This window comes from Danio rerio, chromosome 19 (genome assembly GCF_049306965.1).
Source record: "Danio rerio strain Tuebingen ecotype United States chromosome 19, GRCz12tu, whole genome shotgun sequence".
Lineage (NCBI taxonomy): Eukaryota > Metazoa > Chordata > Actinopteri > Cypriniformes > Danionidae > Danio > Danio rerio.
The window spans coordinates 34,227,518-34,251,282 of record NC_133194.1 but is presented as its reverse complement, the minus strand read 5'-3'; the positions used below and the strand labels follow the sequence as shown (position 1 = coordinate 34,251,282).

The 23,765-nt window shown below is 35.5% G+C and overlaps 1 protein-coding gene across 3 annotated transcripts; it reads right to left on the bottom strand.

Moving 5' to 3' along the window:
* Window positions 1–1,611: 1,611 nt before the first annotated feature.
* stmn2b (stathmin 2b) lies at window positions 1,612–19,649 on the bottom strand. Of its 3 annotated transcripts, NM_001024222.1 has the most exon segments (6): window positions 1,612–2,489; window positions 2,646–2,716; window positions 6,837–7,028; window positions 9,195–9,370; window positions 12,967–13,062; window positions 19,403–19,461. In NM_001024222.1, coding segments are annotated over 5 exon segments (543 nt in total). In that variant the 5' UTR covers window positions 19,422–19,461; the 3' UTR covers window positions 1,612–2,489; window positions 2,646–2,656.
* Between the last annotated feature and the right edge of the window lie 4,116 nt (window positions 19,650–23,765).

Below are 23,765 nucleotides of genomic sequence, written 5' to 3'. Positions count from 1 at the left end.
CAAATTATTATAATAAAAACATAAACAATCACATTTATAACAGCGGAATCAATGTTAAATACACTGGTCAAGCAAAATCTGCAATTGCCTTCATTTGCTCACTGATGTCTCTGCATTGTCTTCTACCCGTCAGGTGACAGTATGTACTTTTAGGAAAAAATCTGAATAATTTAAAACATTTTAAAACATTTCATTTCAGTTAGGTTTTAATAGCAATGAAATGAACAAACAAACAAAATGTTACATTAATTTAGAAATGACAGTCTCTTAACCATCCCCATCATTCTCTTTCTCTTCTCAGATGGGATGATGGGCCAAATAAAAGGCCATGACATACCATGAGCCAACTTTGGCCCACAGGCCCTAGTTTGGGCATCTCTGAATTAGAGTCAAGCTTACCTATATTGTATATATTTGCAAATAGAGGTAAAGTTTTATTTAATGTACTATAATAAATGTGGTGCACAACTATAATATTACCGTACTAACATAGCCAAAATAAATTATTGTATCAACATCTGGCATCTTAGGTATATTTATGTTTGAATATTTGAGTACTCTTTGTTCCTACAAATACACATTTTCTTTTACATAATTCAATTTTTTTTTAATGATAGATAGATAGATAGATAGATAGATAGATAGATAGATAGATAGATAGATAGATAGATAGATAGATAGATAGATAGATAGATAGATAGATGTTTTTTAGATTTAGATTGCTAACATGTACCTAGCAGCATGATGAAGCACAATGTTTAGAGAACATGTAACTAGCATGATTAAGCATTTAGCAAGCTTTTATCATTCTTAGATTAATTCAACCTATAAACTTTAACTTTACCTCAGTCGTTACTTCATCCCCTCTCACTTGGCTCACGTTAGCTTGAACAAATGGAATTTAGTCATGGGCTCGTTATAAAAGCGGTTATAGGATTTTAAGATGAGTGCAGCAGCTCTCAACTGGTCGTCATATCAGTGAAGACGATATAGTCGCGACGAACATTTCGTTTTTTTTATCCATTAGTGGAAGCTCAAGTTGAAAATGAGAGACAGTTGAATTACAAAGTGTTGTACAAATACACGTAGGCCCTAAATATTGTTTTTTTTCATGTGGGATTATCATGCATAAATAATAGGCTACTACTGCAAATCCAGGAGCGACACAGACTGACAGACACTGTCGCCTCAGAAGGTTAGTTCGAGTCCCGGCTGGGTCAGTTAGCATTGTGTGGAGTTTGTATGTTCTCCCTGTGTTTGCGTGGTGTGTGTTAATTGGCCATAGTGTATGAGTGTGAATGAGTGTTTATGGCTGTTTCCCAGTACTGAGTTCCAGCTGAAAGGCCATCCGCTTTGTAAAACATATGCTGAATAAGTTGGCGGTTCATTCTGCTGTGGCGACCCCTGATGATATAGGGCCTAAGCTGAGGAAAATAAATAAAAGATTCGTATTTTCTTGTCATCTCATTATTATTTTTATAAGTCTTTATTGCCATCTGTTGGTAAACAAAGGTATTGCGCTTTAAGTTCATAAGTTATTCATAATAAAAATGTTTTGTGTGTGTGTGTTAATACAAGTTGTATGAAATAAAGCAGAACCAAACACAGATATTCTCATTCCAAGAATCCCAAGCCTTTATTCACCACAGCTTGCTCCCAAAGTTACATGTGTGAAGGGAAGAAAACACACAGCTGGAGGAGGAGAAAGATGAGGGTGGGCTGGTTTGGTGACTTACACAAGAGCAATGGCACATTATAACACCGTCCACCCGCACTGTTCTCGAAACACACACACACACACACACACACACTTACACATCAATTTTAACACCCTCCAAAAATTCTTTGAAGAATCAGAACAATACCCAATTCTCAAGAACTCAGTTTCTGTTACGCTGTCAGTACAAATACAACCCAGACTGGTCAAACACGGGTCAAGAGACATCATATGACTTAACCATGGCTAATTTCACAACTCCTCTTGAGCAACATGGAAATCATGCTGACTAAACTCATTTATATGAGTGTGTGTGTGTGTGTCTTTGTGTCATTACTATATGCCACTGTATGGATGTATGAAGACTTTGTAAGAGACTGTTTGTAAATATTGTTTGCAACCTGTACGGTACTGTACTGTGGTGTCTTTTATTCTTTCCAAACAGACATCAGAGAACGTTGGGTTTCAAGAAGACGTTGCAAATGTCAGCTATCCAGCAAACTCACAAACACCAAAGCCTGGTACGAGAGAAACTGTAGCAGATTTGATCGAGAAAAAGAGAAGAAGAAGAAGAAGAAGAAACAAGTACATCCACTAAAAGAGAAAGATACAGAGAGAAACTTATAAAAAATGGCACACCGCAATACTTTTCATCGTCTCATATAAAACAAACAGGAAGTATTTACAAAAAAACCACACCCACTTTGACTGGTTTGGAATTGATCAAAAACATTGTGTTCCTTTTGTCTTATGGACTATAATGGGGAGGATGCGGTTGGTAAGGGGGGCGGGTCGATTCCCTTGGCCTGGGCGGGACGGGGCAGAAGGGGGGTTGGATTTGGGGTGTCAGAGGCTCTTTTCTACATGGGATAGCGGTGGCGGGGTGAGAAGGGTGGGGTCGCAGGTATTGGGACGGGGGTGGGGGATGTAGAGATGTGCTCATGCTGTCAGTTCTTCCCTCAGCTCTTTGTTTCTGCGCACCAGCTGAGCGTGCTTCTCCTGAAAACACACAGAGAAATGATACAGGGAATGTGTTAACAGTTTAGAGCAGTTTTAATGCAGTTAGGAGGGGTTTTATTTGGTCTAGAAGGGATACAGCTGTAGATTTGCACATCAATAAAGCATGAATTTTGTTAGGCTGTACAACAATACCTACTATTTTTACATTACAGTGTGGGTTGGGGTAGGTGTTGATAAAATGCAATTTAAAGGGTAATTTAATTAACAATATGAATAAAACTTCTTAATCGCCTCACAGCAAGAAGGTCACTGGTTCAAGCCCCGGCTGGGTCAATTGGCATTTCTGCGTGGAGTTTGCATATTCTCCTTGTGTTCACCAGGGATGGGCAGTATTTATGATAGAAGTATTTCAAATACAAATAAGTATTTTGTCATTTGTATTTGACAGGGTTTATGAAAATGGTTTATTATTTTGTATCAAAACACTTTAGTGTCTTGTATTTTGGTATTTTAAAATACTGTAAAACACTTTGTAAGACGTCTACATGATGACATTATAAAAATGTGGCCTCTGATTGATGCTTTTTCAGTTATTTGCCTAGGCTTGAGATCAGAGCAGAAAACTGATCAAGAAGTTGATCAATGCTTGGAGTATATGGATGGAAATTATGCAACACACATAAAGAAAATAACAGACAAATGGCAACAAAATTCACAATAATTGAAAACAGTATACTGCACAATGCCTAGACCAGTAATATGTAATGGCAGTACAGTGTACAATTTGGCATCAACATCTTGATCAGCAATGAGAGTAAAACTGAAAAAATTGTGTTCGCCCTGTCAAATTCTTTAGGACCCCACCAGTAGATCTCGGAGAATCAGGTTTTCCTGTGAAGCCTTGGGTAAAAAATCTGGGTGTTATCTTTGATGATGGCTTGAGATTTGATAAACAGGTTATCTCAGTGGTCAATTCCTGCTTTTTCAGCTTTGACTTTTTAAAAAAATCAAACCTATTTTATCTAGAAAACATTTTGAAAAAATAATTAATGCTTTCGTTACTTCTAGATTGGACTACTGTAATTCGCTATACTTTGGGATCAGTCAGACAACTCGATCCCACCTACAGTGAGTTCAAAATGCTGCTTGAAAGGCTTTTAAACGGTAGCAGAAAATATGACCACATCACTTCAGTTTTGGCGCTCTTTGCACTGGTTGCCTAATCACTTTTGTGTCACTTTTAAAATTCTTCTCTTGGTTTTTAAATCACTAAATGGCCTGGCTCCTTCCTTACCTGTCAGACCTGTTGACTGAACATCAGCCTGGTCGGTCTCTTCGGTCATCTAACTAGAGACTATTATACATCCCAGAGTCGAGGCTGAAATGCAGAGGTGACCTGGCTTTCGCAGTAGCTGGTCCTACCTTGTGGAATGCTCTGGCCCTCTGTATTAGGTCCATATCAACTCTGTCTGTTTTTAAATCTGGATTGAAAACTTAGCTTTTTGATTTTTCAGTTTACTAGTGAGAATTGTTTGTTTTTAGCTATAATTTTATACTTGTTCTTTGTGATTTGTATTGTTTGGCACATTGGTCAACCTTTGGTTGTATATAATAGTGCTATATAAATAAAATTGACATTGACATCTTTGCTTAAGAAATAAGACAGGATAAAATATTAGTCCTTGAGAACAGGATGTGGAACCTTCAGCATATAATTATTCTCAATGCTGCAGGTGGAAATTCAAAGCATGTTTAGAAATGTAAAAGAGCTAAAGGTTGTATACTGGGGTTCACTAAGGGGTTAAACTGAGACTCTTCCAGTTAAAGAAGAACTTAATAAATATTGGGAAAGCGAGTTTACTGTACAAATAATAGTAGTTTTAGATAGATTGCTGATTGATTAAGAAAATTGTGTTGAATAGTAAAAATTGCCAGTGCAATTGTAGGTAAAGCACAAAGACAAATAAAGAAAATGTATCTAATGAGAATTAAACAGAGATCACGTCATTATTGAAGATTGTTCCCATCACTTAAATATAAAGTTTCAGCTCTTGCCATCAAAAAGACGTTACAGGCAACCTCAAGTAAAGTGTATCAAATGTCCTTTGTGCCGACTGCCATTACAATTTTAAATATTGGGTTTTAAGTATAAATAGGGTTTAATTGAGTGTATAATATTCTTGATGTGATGATATTGAATGTATTTGTGTTGCCTGTTTTCTGTGATATGTGTAATGTAAAGCTAAAGATAAATTCACTTGTAGACAACAAAGAAAGATGAAAAATAAAAATAAAAATGTAATTCAATGGTTAATTTAATAAATAATATTAATAATTCTCCTTAAGTTCAGACCGCAACTGCATTCCTTCTACTTTTTTTTAAACATTTATTTTATAACAGAATGATACATTGCTACATATCATTTATAATAATAATCATTAGATTTTTTACAATGGTGCCAATGAAGAATTAAAAAAAGATAAACATGAGGGACAAATCAAACAAAAATTAAAGAGATATTAATAAGTCATCTGATCTGAGGATAGATATATAATAGAGAGAATTTGAGAGTGAGGAGGGCAAAATAGTATGATAATAGCAATTTAGAGATTTGATAGACTTAATCTGGACTTGTAACACTGCATGCCTTCTAGTATCAACAGTTTTATTTTAGTTTAGCGCCCTCTTGTGGGAGCGCTAAATTTAATTTGTATATTCCGGAGAAAATATTACTTTTTAGTTTATTTTTGACAGATAACGACTATCATACACTTTTACCATGATTCACAGAGGATGCCACTAAAATGTCGTTTAGTGTGATAAGAGTTTATATACAAAATAAAAAGACCAAGAACAAGAATCATTTGATCATATTTTAAAGGCTATAGAATCACAGTCCAGCCCCAATTGTTCATTCATTTTCTTTTTGGCTTAGTCCCTTTATTAATCTGGAGTGAACCGCCAACTTATCCAGCAAATGTTTTATGCAGTGGATGCCCTTCCAGTTGCAACCCAGTACTGGAAAACATCAATACACACTTATTCGCGCATGTCTTTGGACTTGTGGGGGAAAACAAAGCACCCGGAGGAAACCCATGCAAATACGGGGAGAGCATGCAAACTCCACACAGAAATGCCAACTGACTCAGCTGGGGCTCGAACCAGTGACCTTTTTGCTGTGAGGCGATTGTGCTACCCACTGCACCACCGTGCTGTCCCCAGCCCCAATTAAATATACTTTAATTTATACTTTGTAGCTCGCAAACGACTGTTTTACTCTGTAGAATGTCGAATTTTACACCACAATATAATATGACAAGCTCACAATTGATACGAGACATTGTTTTAAAAATGATCCCATGAATTTACTACATTCAATTCAAGTCTCTAGACTCAAAAATATAAAAACTAGTTTTTGCTAGTTGCTAGTAATTGCACTACGGACATTTTAGCTTACCCAATTCACCTATTCCACATGTTTTTAGACTTGTAGGGGGAATCTGGAGCACCCAGAGGAAACCCACGCCAACATGGGGAGAACAAGCAAACTTCACACAGAAATGCCAGCCGTGACTCAAACCAGTGACCCTCTTGCTGTGAGGTGACAGTGCTAACCACTGAGCCGCCGTCTCGCCTTGTTTTAACTTATATCCTGTAAAAAAAAGCTATTTCCTATTTACAGTTATAGAATGACAATCCTCAAGAAAGTACATGTTGGATGCATAAACAGTTAGTGTGACAACTTCCATACCTTTTTAATACTTGTGTGTTTATATTTAAATGACTAAACATAAATATAAACAATAATAAAATCTAATTTTAAGACATTAAATTGTTTGTGGTTAGTAATTATATTTAATTAAAGCGCATATTTGTTTATAGCGCTTGTCTTTGGACTGTGGGGAAAACGGATCACCCGGAGGAAACCCACATAAGATATCTAAATTTGTAATTTTACCAAATAATTATATTTCATTAGTCAATGCTACAGAAAAGCCACAGTTTCCACAAGATGAAGATGAAAGCAACATATTTTTTATGAACACTTGTTTTAAATTGTATAAATATTTCACAGTGTAACTTTTTTACTGTATATTTGACATATTTGATGACAAACTAACAGAAAAATTAGTAATTGGTTTATTTTTGAGTCCTGACCTTCTCATGCAGTCGGTCCATCATGGCTGCAAGGTGTGCGTCACGGTTCTCCTTGATCTGCTCCATCTTCAGGATCAGTTTTTCCTCTGCCATCCGGCTGAAGTTACTGTTCTCCTCCATGGCTTTCAGCAGGACGTCCCGCTCATGCTCACGCTTCTCAGCCAGAGCCTTCAGGACTTGAGCCTCCTGGGACTAGAGAGGAGGAGTAGAGTAAGCAAAAAAGAAAGACTAACAAATAAAAAAAAATCTGTAAAATTCTATGTAATATATTGCTTTAAGTTTTATAAGACAGATATGGACAATCAATCATTCAGAACTTTGGGATCAATTTTAAATGTTAAAAAGGCTTATTCTGCTCACCAAGGCATTTATTTGTTCAAAAACACAGTAAAATCTTTACAGTTGTGAAATATTCTTTCCATTTAAAATATATTTTATTTACTTTAGTTTCAAATGTAATTCATTCCTAAATTTTTAGCTTTATTATTATTACTTAAGCATTCAGTATCACATGATCCTTTCTTATAGACCATTTAAATGTAGTCATGTCATTGGCCCATGAACATTTCCTGCTTATTATAAAACTATTTCAAAACTGTAACAAGAGGCAATCCAATCATAACATAATGTTGAAACAGCTGTCATAACATTATTTATCAATATGTGGACCTTTTTGGATTCTCGAAAGCTACAGAAATTAAAAATGTAAAACAGGAAATACGTTCGGACCATTGTTTTTGTTTACATTCCTCAAAATGGTCTATATAATATAATTATCATGGTCACCAACAATCCAGCCTGTGCAGATCCCTAATGGACTGCATATCCGTCGGTATGTGGACTACAAGTTCCAGTCATGCACCTGTTGCTCATTTGGTGTATTACACGCACTTCTCAGAATTTTTAAACTCTCCGATTCGATGTCGACCAAATAATGTCCAATCCTAACCATACATTCATGGAAACTTGTCTATTCAGCTTTCAGGTTATGTATATGTCTAAATTTCAAAAAGACACACACGTATGACTGGTTTTGTGGTCACAAAACACTATACTTTTGTGGTGTTATGGCAGTCACTACGTAAGCAATTTCCTGCGGGATCAATAAAGTTTTCTAAACCTAAACAATCAGTGGTGTAAAGAGTACTGAACAATTATACTTAAGTATAAGTATCATCACTTGCCTAAAAATGTAGTAGTAAAAGTATTTGTTGTAAATATTACTCAAAATATAAGTAAAAAGTAGACCATTCATAAGTACTCAAGAGTAGTATTACACTATAAAAAAAAGCTGATGCATTTACATGTAAATTGTGGATGTGTGTAAATGTAACATTCTGTAGTGCATTTAGTGATTACCCAGCAGGCACATAACTTCATTAGATGTTAATATTAGGTTAGATTTAGGTTGTGATGTCAGGTAACCAAAATTCAATGTCTAGCCAGCTTCTAAGGGCAACGTTATTTTGATGTCCAATAACTACGTCAAGTGACGTTGATTTTTGGTTGATTCAAGGTTGTGTTAGAAAGGGAACAAAATTCAACATTGATTAACATCTTAAACCAACGTCATATTGATGTCAAATACTGACATTTATTCATCAGGTATGGCAACCAAACTCCAACATGACGTCATAATGGTAACGTTCACACAACGTCAAGCTGTAACATCATTAGACATTGATATTTGGTTGATTCCAGGTTGGACAATGAAAAGTCTGACGTTGGGTTTTGATGTCTTTGATGACATTGGGGCACAATGTTATTCTGGCGTCATGTAGACATCTTGTGTCTATTGGGTGTTTTAAGTCCATTTCGGTCATTATACAGAAAACATCTGTCATTTTCTTATCAGTGACATGCATCTAAACAGTCTCAGGGTCAATGAGTGTAAAGAATTTCTGTAGTTTTCTGCAATTATATCCCCCATGTCTTGAGGTAGTTCATTATGATGCGATTTACCTTCTATATAAAATTTGAATGGACAGAAGTCACATGACTGATTTTTCTAATCTCCATATACAAAAAAAAAAGTAGTGACTGCAGGTTGAAGGAAAGTGGTGGATTAAAAGTACTGATACAGCACTAAGAATGTACTCAAGTGAAAGTAAAAGTACACATTCTTAAAACAACTTAGTTAATTACAATTCATGAGAAAAAATACCCAATTACAGTAGTATGCATCATGTGACACTGAAAGCTGTGGTGAATTTAGTTTGAATCACATAATTTTCATGTTTTTATTGTATTTTTGATCAAATTAATGCAGCCTCGACGAGACATCATAAAAACAGTTATAATATCCTGAGCCCAAACTTTTGACCAGTCGTGTATAATTGAGATGAACGGGTCACTCACTCTCCTCCTGTCCTCAGCTGCCTCCAGCTTCTTCTGGATGTCCTCCAGTGACATGTCCCTCTTCTTCGGAGGTGAAGTGATGCTGTAGCCTCCTTCAGTTGTTGGAGAAGGAGGCTTCAAGATAACCTCAAAGGCCTGGCCTGAAGCCCGCTTATTAATGGCCTTAACCTCCATGTCTGTGCATGCAAAACACAATGATATAGATGTCATTTCTACATGCATACTCTAAGGTCTGATTAATTCAGATTACGCAAAACATTTGGAGAAACTTACTGCCTCGACACTCACTGTAAGTAAATCAACAAATCTTTAAGTTAGTAGAAACTAACTGTTTCTACTTACTACTAATTGTTATCCATTAGTTTCACCTTAATATAATCAAAATTTGAGTTCGTGTAACTTGTTTCTATTAGGTTTGAATGAAATTTAAGTAAATTTAAGTCAGATCCGTTATTGGTTTTGTTAGTTTTAGTACTAACTTTAGAATTTTGAGAACCCATTTATATTTAAATTTCATTTTTACTTTCAGTTTTAGCTTCAGTTCTTATAGTCTACGGAGTCAAATAAAGCAAAGTTTAATGTTTGCACAACCTTCATGAATTAGTTTTATGCAAACCTCTTAATTATAAAAATGAAATCTTTGACCAGATCCTAAACCCAAAGCCATACAAATGCAAATAAAACAATTATATAGAATTCAGACAAACTTCTTCATATTAAATATAATACATAAAGAGTTCACGTAACTTGTTTCTATTAAGTTTGGGTGAGAATTGACTGAAATAAACTCATTGATTTTACTGTAAAATTTATCTACACCCAAGTATTTATAGCTTCACACTCTTAAATTAGTTTTTGTTTCAAAACTATTTTTAAATGTTCTATACACTTTAGTTTAAGTTTAGTTAGAGTTTCATTAATGGTTTTGTTAGCTTTATATTAGTTCATTTTTAACAACACATTTCTATTTAGTTTTTACACATTTAGTTTTAATTTTAGTTATTATAGTTTATAAAGTTGACCAAAGCAAAGTTTAGTGTTTGCACATCCTACATGAAGTCTTATTGTGCAAACTTATTGTGCATCTTGAACCCAAAACCGTACGAATGCAAACAAAATGGATAAAAAATAAATAAATTATGAACAATTCAGACAAACTTCGTCATATCAAATATAACATACAGTCTATAACATGCCATTTTTGGTTAGTAGAACTTTAGTTTATTAAGTTTCATGTTTGTGATCCACTTATACTCAGTCAGTTTAGGATTGGTCTCTATTAAAGAGTTAAATTAGTTTGTCTCTATTAAAGAGAGAAATTTGAGTGAAAGTAACTCACTTTTACTGTTTGCTTTTACAGAGCAGCCAATATTATTAAACACCTAGGTAACTGTAGTTTTGCATTATTAAATAAGGTTTTTATTTAAATACTATTTTAAATTTGCTGTACATTTTAGTTTAGTTTTAGATAAATTCATCAATGTTTTTTTTAGATTATTTTTTCAGAACACATTTCTTTAGTTTAGTTTCTTTAGTATATATTTACACTGTAAAACTCAAAACCAAAAAGTTAAGGAAACAATCTATTTGAGGAAACTAACCATTTACGTTCAAAAACTATTCCTAATGAGTACTGTTTACTTAATGCATTTGAGTAAATGAAGAAGTTTGAGCACAGTAAAACCCAATAAATGAGGAGAACTCAAACTAACTGAGTACTGTAAACCCCAATAAGTTAGGGCAACTCAAACTGTTTGAGGAAACCGAATCATCAAGCCATTTGAGTTAAAAAAACTAATCTATACGAGTACTGTGAACTTTGTTGAAGTTGAAGTAATGATGTATTTAATTAACTCCTTAGCTTCAATGCTGAGTTCAAAACTCTGTTCAAATGAGTAGAATGAACTTTCAGTAAATCCTGAGCTAACTACACTCATTTCATTTCATAAAGTTGACTGTTGGGTTTTACAGTGTAGTTTTAGTTGTAGTTATTCTAATTTATGGAGTCGACCTAAGCAAAGTTTATTGTTTGTACATCCTACATGAACTTTATTTAAGTTCTAAGCATTTTTGCCTTTATTTGACAGAACAGTAAGCTGACAGGAAGTGAAGTGAGAGAGAAAGCAGGGGGTAGGAATCGGAAAAGGTCCACAAGGTGGGATTCGAACTCAAGACGCCCGGAGCACTGCCACACCATATGTCGGTGCACTAATCACTGGGCTAACACATCAACTAGATGAACTCTTTTTGTGCAAACTCTCTTAGTAATAATAATTAAAAATGTTGAACCAAATCCTGAACCCAAAACTGTCAGGATTCTGCCACTTTGGTCTTGTCAATTCTTGTTTTGATGGCAGAATCCAGACACTAGTCCTGTCTGTCTTATTTGTTGTGCTCTGCTCGAGAAGTCTCGGTTCGTCTGCTTCGTGCTCGCTTGCTCTCGTGTTTGGGTTTGTTTTGTCTGCAGCGTGCTGTTTCATTCTCAGCATCTCAGTCTAGTTAGTTTTGGTTCCGGATTGAGCTAAGATGAAACATACACGTTGTATGTGTGAGCGCACGTTGAGGTGTTTTAATTTATTGTGTGCTCGTGTCTTGGATCTGTTTATGTTGGGGTTGTCTAAGCACATGGCACAGTGTTTACATTGTGGCCGCATGCTTTAGTGTCCTCATGTGAACACGCCGATAATGACTTTTCTATTTGGCTCCATGTTCTATTCTTGTTTTGAGTGAGCACATGGCTTGTGTTGTTTGCGTGTCATGTGCTCTCCCATCTATTGTCAAGTCCCACCCTCAATTGTTAAACCATTATTAGTTTATTAGGTTCACCTGTTTGTTTATTTGTTTGTTTGTTATTATATTTCCTCTATATTCTCCTCTTGGTTGTCCTGTGCTAGTTCGTCGTCAATACACCCTGTGTTCCTGCTCTAGTCCTGTCTTGCCAGCCCAGCCAAGTTTGTTTGCTTATTTGTCTTCTAGTTATGTCTTTTCCTTCTCAGAGGGTTGGGGTTTGTTGTCCTTTTTTTAATTTCAATTATTATTAAACCATCTATTTTTGCATTTGAGTTCTTGTTCCCTCATTCTTCCTGAGAGATGTTGACAAAAACCTTACAAATGCAAATAAACTGAATAAAAGTAAAAATTATGAACAATTCAGACAAACTTCGTCATATTAAATATAATATACAGTCTATAACACGCCTATTTTTAATTTGTTTAAGTATGATTTTTATTTTTTTTGTATTTATCTGTAAAAGCGCCATCTACACAAACCATCTACCTTACATTTGATTTCAGAATGAGTGTTTAAAAAATAATTACAATTTATAATTATATTTAGAACTTTTGCTAAATGTTATTTTATTTTAGTTAGTTTTTCAGTAAATGTTTAATTTACTTGTAGTTTTTCTTTATTGTGATTTTCCCATTTTATTTCAGTGAACTAAAATGTTCATGACCAATAGTTTTACTCTTAATTTTTGTTTACTAAAATATCCTCGATCTACACACTGGCAGAATTTGAGCTTCCATATCCATGCAATAAAAAAGCCTCTCACTCATGAAACGAGCTTGTAAAACTTTGTTAAACAGTCATCCGGAACATTTATTGACCTACATTAGCTGTTAAGACAATAAATGTGAAGTATTACTCGTATACGGGCCAATAAAAAGATTATGAAGATCAGACAGAATGAGAAACTATAAAGCGCAGCACATTAATGGGAATTCCTTCTCCACTGTGTCTCATTACTGGTATTACATTTTCATTTCCTACCTTCAAACTCGCCCATGATGTTCTTGCGTGCCTCTGGGTAGAGACAGGAGCAGATGAGGGAGACGAGGGAAAGCTCCTTCATCTTCTCTTTGTATGCTGCGGGGAAACACATCAAACAAAAGTATTGACCCAGATTCTCTCGTGCTTCTTTAGGAATGATTATTCAAAACTGCAACGCTAATTTTGCAGAAAATAACAGAGATCATCTACGTTTTAAGCCAGAGGGTACTATTATATAAAATATATAGAATAAATAGTAAGACAATTATGCAGATCAATACATACATATTATGTACATATATGCAGTAAATTGTAATGCTTATTGCAGATAAATGCTTATTGCTTGAATCTGATTGGCAGATATCAGCAGAGCAAAGCAACAAGCAGAGGGCAGTCTACAGTTTGACAAATATTGCAGCTGTTGGACAACATAATGTACTTATGAATCTTTTTAGTCGAGAATGCAGTTGTTTAGATTGCAAGAATGCAGTTTATTTGTAAGGATAATACCTATTTTGAAATATTTATCATTTCTGAATGACACCGTGTTGTTGTCCAGTTGTCTTTGTCCAGCCACAGGATGGCAACAGAGACCGCATAATAAGCCCTTAGAAGAGGAAAAACTCAGCGTAATTTAAAAACTACAGCTGATCAAATCATTATGAAACAGGTAAGTGACTTTCTAAGTCGATCTTTCTCTTTTGTATGTTGTAGTGCTGTATTTATACCATAGTAATTGTAGTGTGTTGAGTGTGAGATGGGACTCTACTTAAAGTCTTAAAACCGGAGATGGCCATCTTTTTCTAATGCATCTCCTGTTTTTGCTACTGCAGACTAGTTCAGTAAACAGAAAGAAAAAAGAAATGCCCGCATGCGTTCAGTTTTTCCTTATCGCAAACACAACAGTAATCTGGTAGTGTATGTGCTGCTTTGGCTTTTTCAGGGTTACTTATTGTGATCTCTCGATTGCAACAGAGAAATACTGAGAGACATCTCTATAGACTGATGACGTTTCATACCGTTTAGCCTTATAATCTTAAATTGTGGGAAAAATCACCTGTTTTGTCAACATTTTAGACATTACGCTGGAGAATTATTCAAACACTAGCTCTAGTGTTGTTGGTAAAGTAGCAACGGTTCCTGCTGCTCTGATGTCAGCTGCAGATATGAATGAATGACGGAAGAAAGTAGTTTCTCTTATTTAGAATTTCATTTTTATATACACTATTATGTAGTCGATTAAGCAGTGAGATGTGGCTCTATATTGTCACTGGTGGGATACTAAGGACCTCAGCCTGCAGCCCACCAGTGCCAATATACAGCCACATCGCAATGCTACTTGTATGATATAGGGTTTGTGTACATATTGGGTTTGTCTATATTTTGTAACCCAACAATTTGTTGTTATTAACAGATTATTCATTAAATGTTGTTAAACTTTATACCTTTTCTGGATTCTATTTAAAATATATTAACAAAACAAATAAATTAAAGAAATCTATACTTAACACACACACACACATACACACATACACACACACACACACACACACACACACACACACACACACACACAYATATATATATATATATATATATATATATATATATATATATATATATATATATATATATATATATATACACACACATATATATATATATATATATATATATATATATATATATATATATACACACACATATATATATATATATATATATATATATATATATATATATATATATACATATATATATATATATATATATATATATATATATATATATATACACATATATATATATATATACATATATATATATATATATATATATATATATATATATATATATATATATATATATATATACATACACACACACACACACACACACACACACATACATATTATATATACATACATACATACATACATACATATTATATACACACACATATATATATATATATATATATATATATATATATATATATATATATATATATATATATATATATATATATATATATATATATATATATATATGAGATAGAGAGAGATGGACATGGACCCTGGTTTGTTTTGATTGACAGCCTGAATCTCTGAGAGCAAAAAACTGTTGACATCCCCCATAAAGCAACCCTTTTTTTTTCATATGTGCTTTCGAAGGACAAACCAGCAGCCGTGTCCTCACATGCTCTGCTTTCCAACAAGACAATGTTCACCACAAGATCCACCCTTCCCCCACCACCCAACCAGCAGTCCTACATTATTTATTGGAATCCATTTTTACTCAGACTATTGAGAGGTGTGTGTGCGGGAGTGAGTCGACAAAACCAGAAAGACACATGGTGAGATGCATTTCCACAGTTCAGACCGCAATCATTCCTCATCCATGACTTCACAATCACTTTTCTTTTCCGGCATTTAATGCTTAAGTGCAAACAAGCCTGAATCATAACATCAAAGGGGGCAGATGATACATGAAGCACAATAATGCATCTGATTTTCCTTGAACACACACACACATGACAGCGTTTATCAAGGCTGGTGCATGTGAGTTATAAATCAATATCTTGACAGCAGAGCCATGTCGGTGTTATCAAACTGTGAACGCCTGGGTATCTCCAGCAAGATATCGCGTTTTCTAGCAGCAGCCTACTTTCCGCCCAGAGGAGCCTGAAAAATCTGATCAACTCCCTCTCACTCCCCGACGAGCTTATTAATCCCTCACAAATGGATGGAGAAAACCGTCGGGATGGGAGAAAAGAGGGGAGGAAATCACTGTATTCACTCCCGCTATAGGATTAAAAGCCCTCCGGCTGGCTGCTTTTGGTGTAGTGGGTTTTAATTAGTAATTACTGGAGCAAACCATTTCTTCCGGTAAATTGCGGAGGTGGCAATGGACCTCAGTGGGCATTTCTCTTCTCCCGTCTAGTCAGAGTGAGATAAGGACGATAGACAGCTCGGTGAAGCAAGTAATTCAGGTCAGCCGGCTGGTGAGCAGGTGAAAAGGATCTCACACAGACCACTGAATCTGTACGTGTTCAATTCTGTGATCTGATATAGAGATTCTGCCGGAAAACATCACAGGGTTTGTCATTTAAAAAAAAGAAAGAAGCAGCCACACCCTTGGCTTGAGCTGTGGCTATTGTGGCCACTGGTCAAAAAAAATAAAAAAAATCACAAATATTATTGATGGAATGGGACAATAATGTGTAGCAAACCTTGTCTTACTGTAAATAGTAAGAAATAATTCACTGTATTGTAACCTGGCTGACTGTAATATATCATTATTTCACTATTTTCTAAACACACAAACACAATGTATATATGCATTTATTACATTAAGTATTAGAATAAACTGATTCTGAAATATACTTCCATTAAAAATTATTAAACGAAATTAAAATTATTTCCCAGAGATGGGTTGCGGCTGGAAGGGCATCCGCTGCGTAAAAACTTGCTGGATAAGTTGGCGGTTCACTCCGCTGTGGCGACCCCAGATTAATAAAGGGACTAAGCTGACAAGAAAATGAATGAATGAATGAAATTAAAATTAAGATATAAAGTAATAATATAAAACTCCACAAATATTAAAAGTAAATGCCGCTGTATGTGTTACATAACATTAAATAACTATCTTGATTCAGCATCTTTACTAACTTTTCTTTTATTAGTCAATATTTATTTCATATTTGGTTAGGTATGTATATTCATTCATTCATTTTTTTTCGGCTTAGTCTCTTTATTAATCCGGGGTCGCCACAGCGAAATGAACCGCCAACTGACCCAGCAGAGGTTCGAACCAGCAACCGTCTTGCTGTGAGGCGACAGCACTACCTACTCCGCCACTGCATCGCCCTACTAGGTATGCATATTTTTATATAAATGCAGCAGTCTATAAATGTTAGAAAATGAACTGAAAGGCACAAAAAACACAACAACTAACATGTAGCATTCACCTAACTATATAACAATAAGCAAATAAGCATAATAACAATAACAAATAACAATAAGCATAATTAGCAAAGAATTAAGCTAAAAGTAGGAATAAATACAGTTAAAAGTAAAAACAACCAAGAAACAGGTTAGCATAATCAGAAACAATGAAAATGGTACTGTAATGTACATACTGTAATGTACAACGTTTTGAAACAAGGTGTGACCTTAACCCCACCCCTAAACAATCCCATCATCTGGGTGTGGCCAAACTGTACTTCAATGTAAAAATGAAATGAATTCATCCAAATTAACTGAATAAAAAAAGTTGGGAATTGCCATTATATAGTGTTAAAAGAAAATAATTTGATATGATAAATATAATTTACACATACTAACATACACATTTCTTACATATGAATACTATTTACATCAAGTAAATAATTCTAATTCTAATTTTTTTTTTACATATCACACTTTTATGCATAGTTCACCGAGCTAAATAAAGAAATTAAAGAAGAATTTTAATTTGCATTCAGGTTCTGTTGCCCAGTAGACAAGCGAAAAGTCCTTTGTGTGGTTTGCTTGATAATGCATCAGCATGACCACCCTGGTAATCAATAACGGCCCCTCCTACCTCTCTCTTTCTCACACACACACACATATATATATATATATATATTTGCTCTGTCCACTGCAGATGGCCAAATGCCCCCTCTAACCAAGGTCTGACTTTTCACCACATCTTTTCAAGCTAAAACCACTTCATTCTAATCACTGAAACTGACTCAGGTTCATATGAAACTGAAAAGTTATGCCAATGTATGCATGTGGAATGAAATATGTTTGACATTAAAACCCTTAACATAATTTATCTTCAAAAGCAATGGCCCCACCCTGGTGCTGAGCACCACTGCTGAATATATATATTTAAACTTCCTGTTAGTTCATTGATTAATGGGGCTTGATTGGATTAGTCATTCTGCCTTTGCATATCCAGTAATTTTAGATGCTAAACACTTGTGGGGATAATGTGAGAAGCTATTATATACATACAAGTTATGATACACAATTTTGACAGGTGAAAACGAGTTTGTGGAGAGTTATTCAATCATTAATACAAATCCCTAATCACAGAGACAACTGATTATTTGTCGATTAAGACTTCATTTTTTTCTTTATTTAATTTAGAGGCTGGCAAATGCACGAAGGTCTATCTGCGGATTCTTTTAAGCCCTATTAATATTCCAAGAGTATTGATTGTATTGACTGTCATGTTCTTTCTCATTATCGGAAGTATTCCCACTGGTGTTTGTCAGGATATTCCTTGTGTGTTCTGAATATCCTTGAGACACGGCCCCATGTAATTGCATTTCACAGCAGGCTTAAGTGCACGCAACTGGTATTACACTACGAAGCAGATGTCTTTCCAAGTTGTCATTGAACATTTCAAGCAACATGACAGCTCAAATAGAGGCATTCAGCCACAGTCCACGAGTGCCCTGCCCTGAAGCGTCTCGCCTTAATGTGATACAGCCGACACGCACCTTGTCTATGGTATGCCCCAGTTTGGCTGCCTACAACATAATCCAGAATGATAACAGCACTGAGACATGCTTACCGGCGAGACGACTTCAGCCCTGACACACTTCCATTTAAACATCAATCATCTGATGCTGCAGTCTCGGACATGGTGTGTATGAAAGGATGCCCAATTACATCTTACAAATTTGTGTGATGGGTGGGGATGAGTTGATTTTTTTATTTTGATGATGACACATTGTCAGATTGTATCTTCTATGAATACATGAAGGTGGGAGAACATAAAAAGGGTAAATGCTTTGATAAAGTCACCAGCTCATCAGAAAACGCAAATTCAATCAATTGTGTCAATAATTAAGGAATTTTGTAAGGATTGAAGCAATTTCAGAAAGGCTGATTTATGAACGACCATGTCGTATTTAATTCCGGCTTTGTTTTGAAATAAATAAACCAGCCACACCTAGCTTATTTTCTAAAAATGAATAAAACATATCACTACTTTCACTCTGAACTGCTCTAAGCCAGAAATTGACAGGCTTTAATAGATTTTCTGAAGGCTGAAACACAGAGCAGGATCTTGGGTGGGGTCCTTCTGCATTATGCTGGAGATGCTGGAGCCGGCAGGTGCACTGTCACCATAAGAAAATCAATTTATGGCTTTTAAAACATTTGAAGTACATTTCATAAGTGAGATTATTTTAAAAACACCTTTTAACAATCATGAAGTCCCCCTTTTCTATGCAAAAGTGAGTAGGCAGCTTGGGCGCACAGCCATATTTGAAAATAAAACAGCATGGGGTGTATGGAGACATCAGATTTATAATAACCCAAATCCTTTTTTACATATATCTAACGCGTTTTCTCCAGCATCATAATGGTGAATCTCTCAGCATCATGCATCAAAGAGACACGAACCGGCGAACAAGATGAAGGAAGGTTTGTCTTACCGATCGCAGTTTTGGCCATGGCTGGAGTTGTGTCGGTGACTGGTGCGTCTCAGCTTTATTCGGTGGCGAGGAACCGGTTGGTTCTGATAAGGCACTGAGTCAGCAGATCGACGCTCTGAGGGAAAGAGTGCGGCTTCAGGGATGAGGAGCGGGCGTGGGTTCAGTCAGATTGGCTGCTGTTGTCCCTTTACGCGCAGCGCCGAGTGAAAGGCTGTCTCGCGCCCGGTCTAATGTACAGGAGCTTGTCAGCGGTGTCGAGCGTACAAGGTGACTAATTGTGTCTCCCCCCCTTTTTTCCAGCAGTGGTGCAGCCCGTTCCTGCACAGCTCCCATTGATTTATATTCATTTTATAAGATGGACCACATCAAAGACGGTGATAGCATTTACTTGCATGGCCTTTTACAGTATGATTTTGGATAGATGGATTTTTTCTTACATTACTATTTACAGAAAGCAACGTCTCCCTCATAGCTGAATTCATAATCACATATTAGTGCCTATTATGCTCTATCAAAATAATATATGATATTTTAAAATTCATTTGACATAAATTGTACATTTGGAGAGAGAGTAGCATTTGGTAGAGAGAGAGTAGCAGTGGCACCACCACCAACGCAGCACAGGGACACAAAAGTGCCCCTCCCAGCATCATCAAGGGCCCCTTGAGTATGTCTGTCTTGTGCATCCTGCCTTGTTGTGCATCTAATGTATTGAAAATATTTAATTAATGTCATTTAGGATTATATTATTATTGTTGTCGTTGTTATTTTATAACTGTATATTAATTACATATTATTTTGTAACTGATAAATTTGTGAATGATTATTATTATAATTAAAAGGAAAAAAAGAAAAAATAAATTGATTTAATTAAGTAGTAATATATTTGAATATCTTACGATTTATACGTTAATTATTTATATATTGAACATAATATATTTGAATCTTTGAATAGAATTGCTTTTTAAGTATGTTAATTGAAATACAAAACAGTCAGAAAATACAAATAATGTTTCACAAGGCTCAAATCACCTCAAACTAAAAATGATAGTGAGTTCACTAAACTCAAATCTTCTCCACAGTCACCAGATTTGAGTTCAATAGATCACCTTTGGGATGTGCTGGAATGGGAAATCACAACCAACAAATCTGCACCCACTGTGTGATGCTCTCATGTTCCAACATCTTGCAATTAAATGCCACAAATAATTAAGGAAGTTCTAAAAGTTGAAAGGTATCTAACGTTGTACAAACAACAAAGTAGAAATAGAAAATTGTAAAATACTGTATATAATATATATAATACATGCATCCATGTACTTACATCCCACACCCATATATGCACACATTCAGTTCAGCTCCCTCTAGTCATGGCTAGCTTTGCAAGCATCAATTATGAAAGAAGCAAAGTCTGCATGATAAATAATACAATTTCTGGTGTCTGAAGAAGGCGTGTTAGCAATTGCACAGTAGTGAATGATGGATATGCCTTGAGCTTAACAAAAAGCAAAAACCATGCATGCATGCACTATATAAAATCAGTAAATAAAATAATCTGTCATGACATATCAGAAGAAAACCTCTAATGTTTTTATGTTTAAAAAATTATACATTATTATTATCAATTCATGGCTTAAAATACTTGAGATGTCAGTTCTGGGTCACGCCTAAAAGATTCGAACTGAATGATCATATTGAACCACAAGGCGGCGCTAGAGTTTTAATTACAGAAACAAGCGCATGGCTTCATTCACAAGTTGTCAAGGGAAGAAATATTTTAGATAAGACAAAACAATACATATGTTCAGAAGACAAATAGATTTATATGTGCAGGACTAATCTGTGTTCACGTTGAATGATGATTATGCTGAATTACTTAAACATTAAAAGGACAAAGGCAATGAACCAGATATCTGAAGTCATTTATTAATCAACATGGTTGCCCTAATGAATTTAAAATGAGTTTTAGTTATGCTTGACTGCATAGTTTTCAGATTTAACCACTGGGGAGTTTAGTTTCAAGAGCAGTGAGAGTAATCTTGCGAATGTGAGAAATAGTTTCATTAAAGTTTGTGGTTTCTCATTAACTAAACAAGAATCGGGGGCTCTGTTATGTTTCCAGCATGCAGGCAACGGGCACTGAATTCACAAGGCAAATAAGGCAACAGCTTTGAATAAATAAATCTTTTGCCAAACCAGCTGCTAGTTCTGAAAAAGTTCAGACTAAACTTTACACTTGACAGCACCTCATTTCTACTTGAGCTGAATATAAATGATTTGACTTAACGGGCAGCTGAGTGAGCAGAAGCACAAATTAGATTAGTAAATTAGCTGTGAATTTAAAAGAAATTATAACCATGTAAATACAGAACAGGGGCGGCACGATGGATTAGTGGTTAGCACTGTTGCCTGAAAGCAAGAAGGTTGCTGGTTCGAGTTGCAACGTCTTTTTATGATAAAATGACCTCAACCACATGCTAATTTCAGTGTGACAATTTTTACAGAACGTTTATGTCATTTATTTAGCTTACACTAACAGTAGCAGTCTTAGTGTGGGGGAAACCGGAGCAACCGGAGGAAACAAAACAGGGAGAACATGCAAACTCTGCACAGAAATGACAACTGGCCTAGTCAGGACATAAACCAGCAACCTTCTTGCTGTGCCTATACCCATGTCTGTGGCATGACTGTGCACTCTACAAAATGCTTGGCTAATACAACCCAATTTTGGGTGTAATATGGAATAAACCAACTGCTGGGTTAATTTATTCATTTTCTTTTCAGCTTAGTCTCTTTATGAATCTGGGGTCGCCACAGCGGAATGAACCACCATCTTATCCAGCATATGTTTTTACACAGCAGATGCCCTTCCAGCAGCAACACTTCACTGGGAAACATCCATACACATTCATTTACAACGGAGAATTTAGCTCACCCAATTCACCTATAGCGCATGTGTTTTGACTGTGGTGGAAATCGGAGCACTGGAGGAAGCCCATGCCAACACAAGGAGAACATGCAAGCTTTACACAGAAATGACAATTGACCCTGTCAAGGCTTAAACCAGTGATCTTTTTGCTGTGAGGCAATTATGCTACACACTGCGCCACCTTGATGCCTATTGCTATGTTAATTTTTTTAAATTATATTGATAGGGCCAATTTTAACCCAATGTTTGGGTTGGTCCATATTTTAAATGACCCAGCATTTGTTAGAGTGTGACCACATATAATTATACCACGTCTGCGGAGGAAACTGGAGCACCTGGGAAATTAACCCATGAAAACACAAGGAGAACATGCAAATTCCACACAGAATTGTCACCTGGCCCAGCCGGGACTCGAACTAGCGGCCTTTTTGCTGTGAGGCCACCATGCAAATAAGCCACCATGCCACTACACTTTCATTAATTAATTCATTCATTCATTCATTCATTCATTCATTCATTCATTCATTCATTCATTTTCTTTTCAGCTTAGTACCTTTAATAAGGGGTCGCCACAGCAGAATGAACCGTCAACTTTTCCAGCAGATGTTTTACGCAGCGGATGCCCTTTCAGCTGCAACTGCAACTGGGAAACATCCATACACACTCATACACTACGGACAATTTAGCTTACCCAATTCACCTATAGCGCATGCCTTTGCATTTGTGGGGGAAACCAGTGCACCCCGGGGAAAACCACACTATCAATAACAACAATTTAAATGTTACTCTGAACACCTGTCTTTAAGAAAAAAAATACTTTAAATTACTTTTTTATATAAAGTTTTATCATACTTTTATAGAATGAAACAAATGTTAACATTTACTCACACCCATGCCAATAAATCCAGTAAAAAGAGGAGAAGAGAGACATTTTCTGAAAATTTATTGACTAACATTGGGTCCTAAACTGACCAGTCCAGGTTGACTGAGATTTTGCAACTATATGACTACATTCACACTGCAGGCAAATGCGCTTTATGGCAAATGTAATTTACATAACTTTAGATAACTAAAAATCAGTGTGTAGGGGGAGTAATAATACAGCTGTTTTGCGAAACGGAATAGTTCTAACTACTGATGAAGCTTAATATTTGTTTTCACAGTATAAAATGTGTGTAGTTTTGGTGAAATAAAATAACTAATCGATCAAATGTGCATCATATCAGTGTAAATAGATGCGAATTAGTCAGAAAAACGTAAATTGTTCCAGCTTTCTACATATCATACAGATATCGTATTTATCTAGATATGATATAGCCAGGCACATCTTCTGTAAAAGTTAAATCACAGTGAGTTAATGCATCTAGATATTATTTTATAGCTTCTAATATTACATGCTATGTCAGTTAGCACCGAATTATAACTCGACTTTAT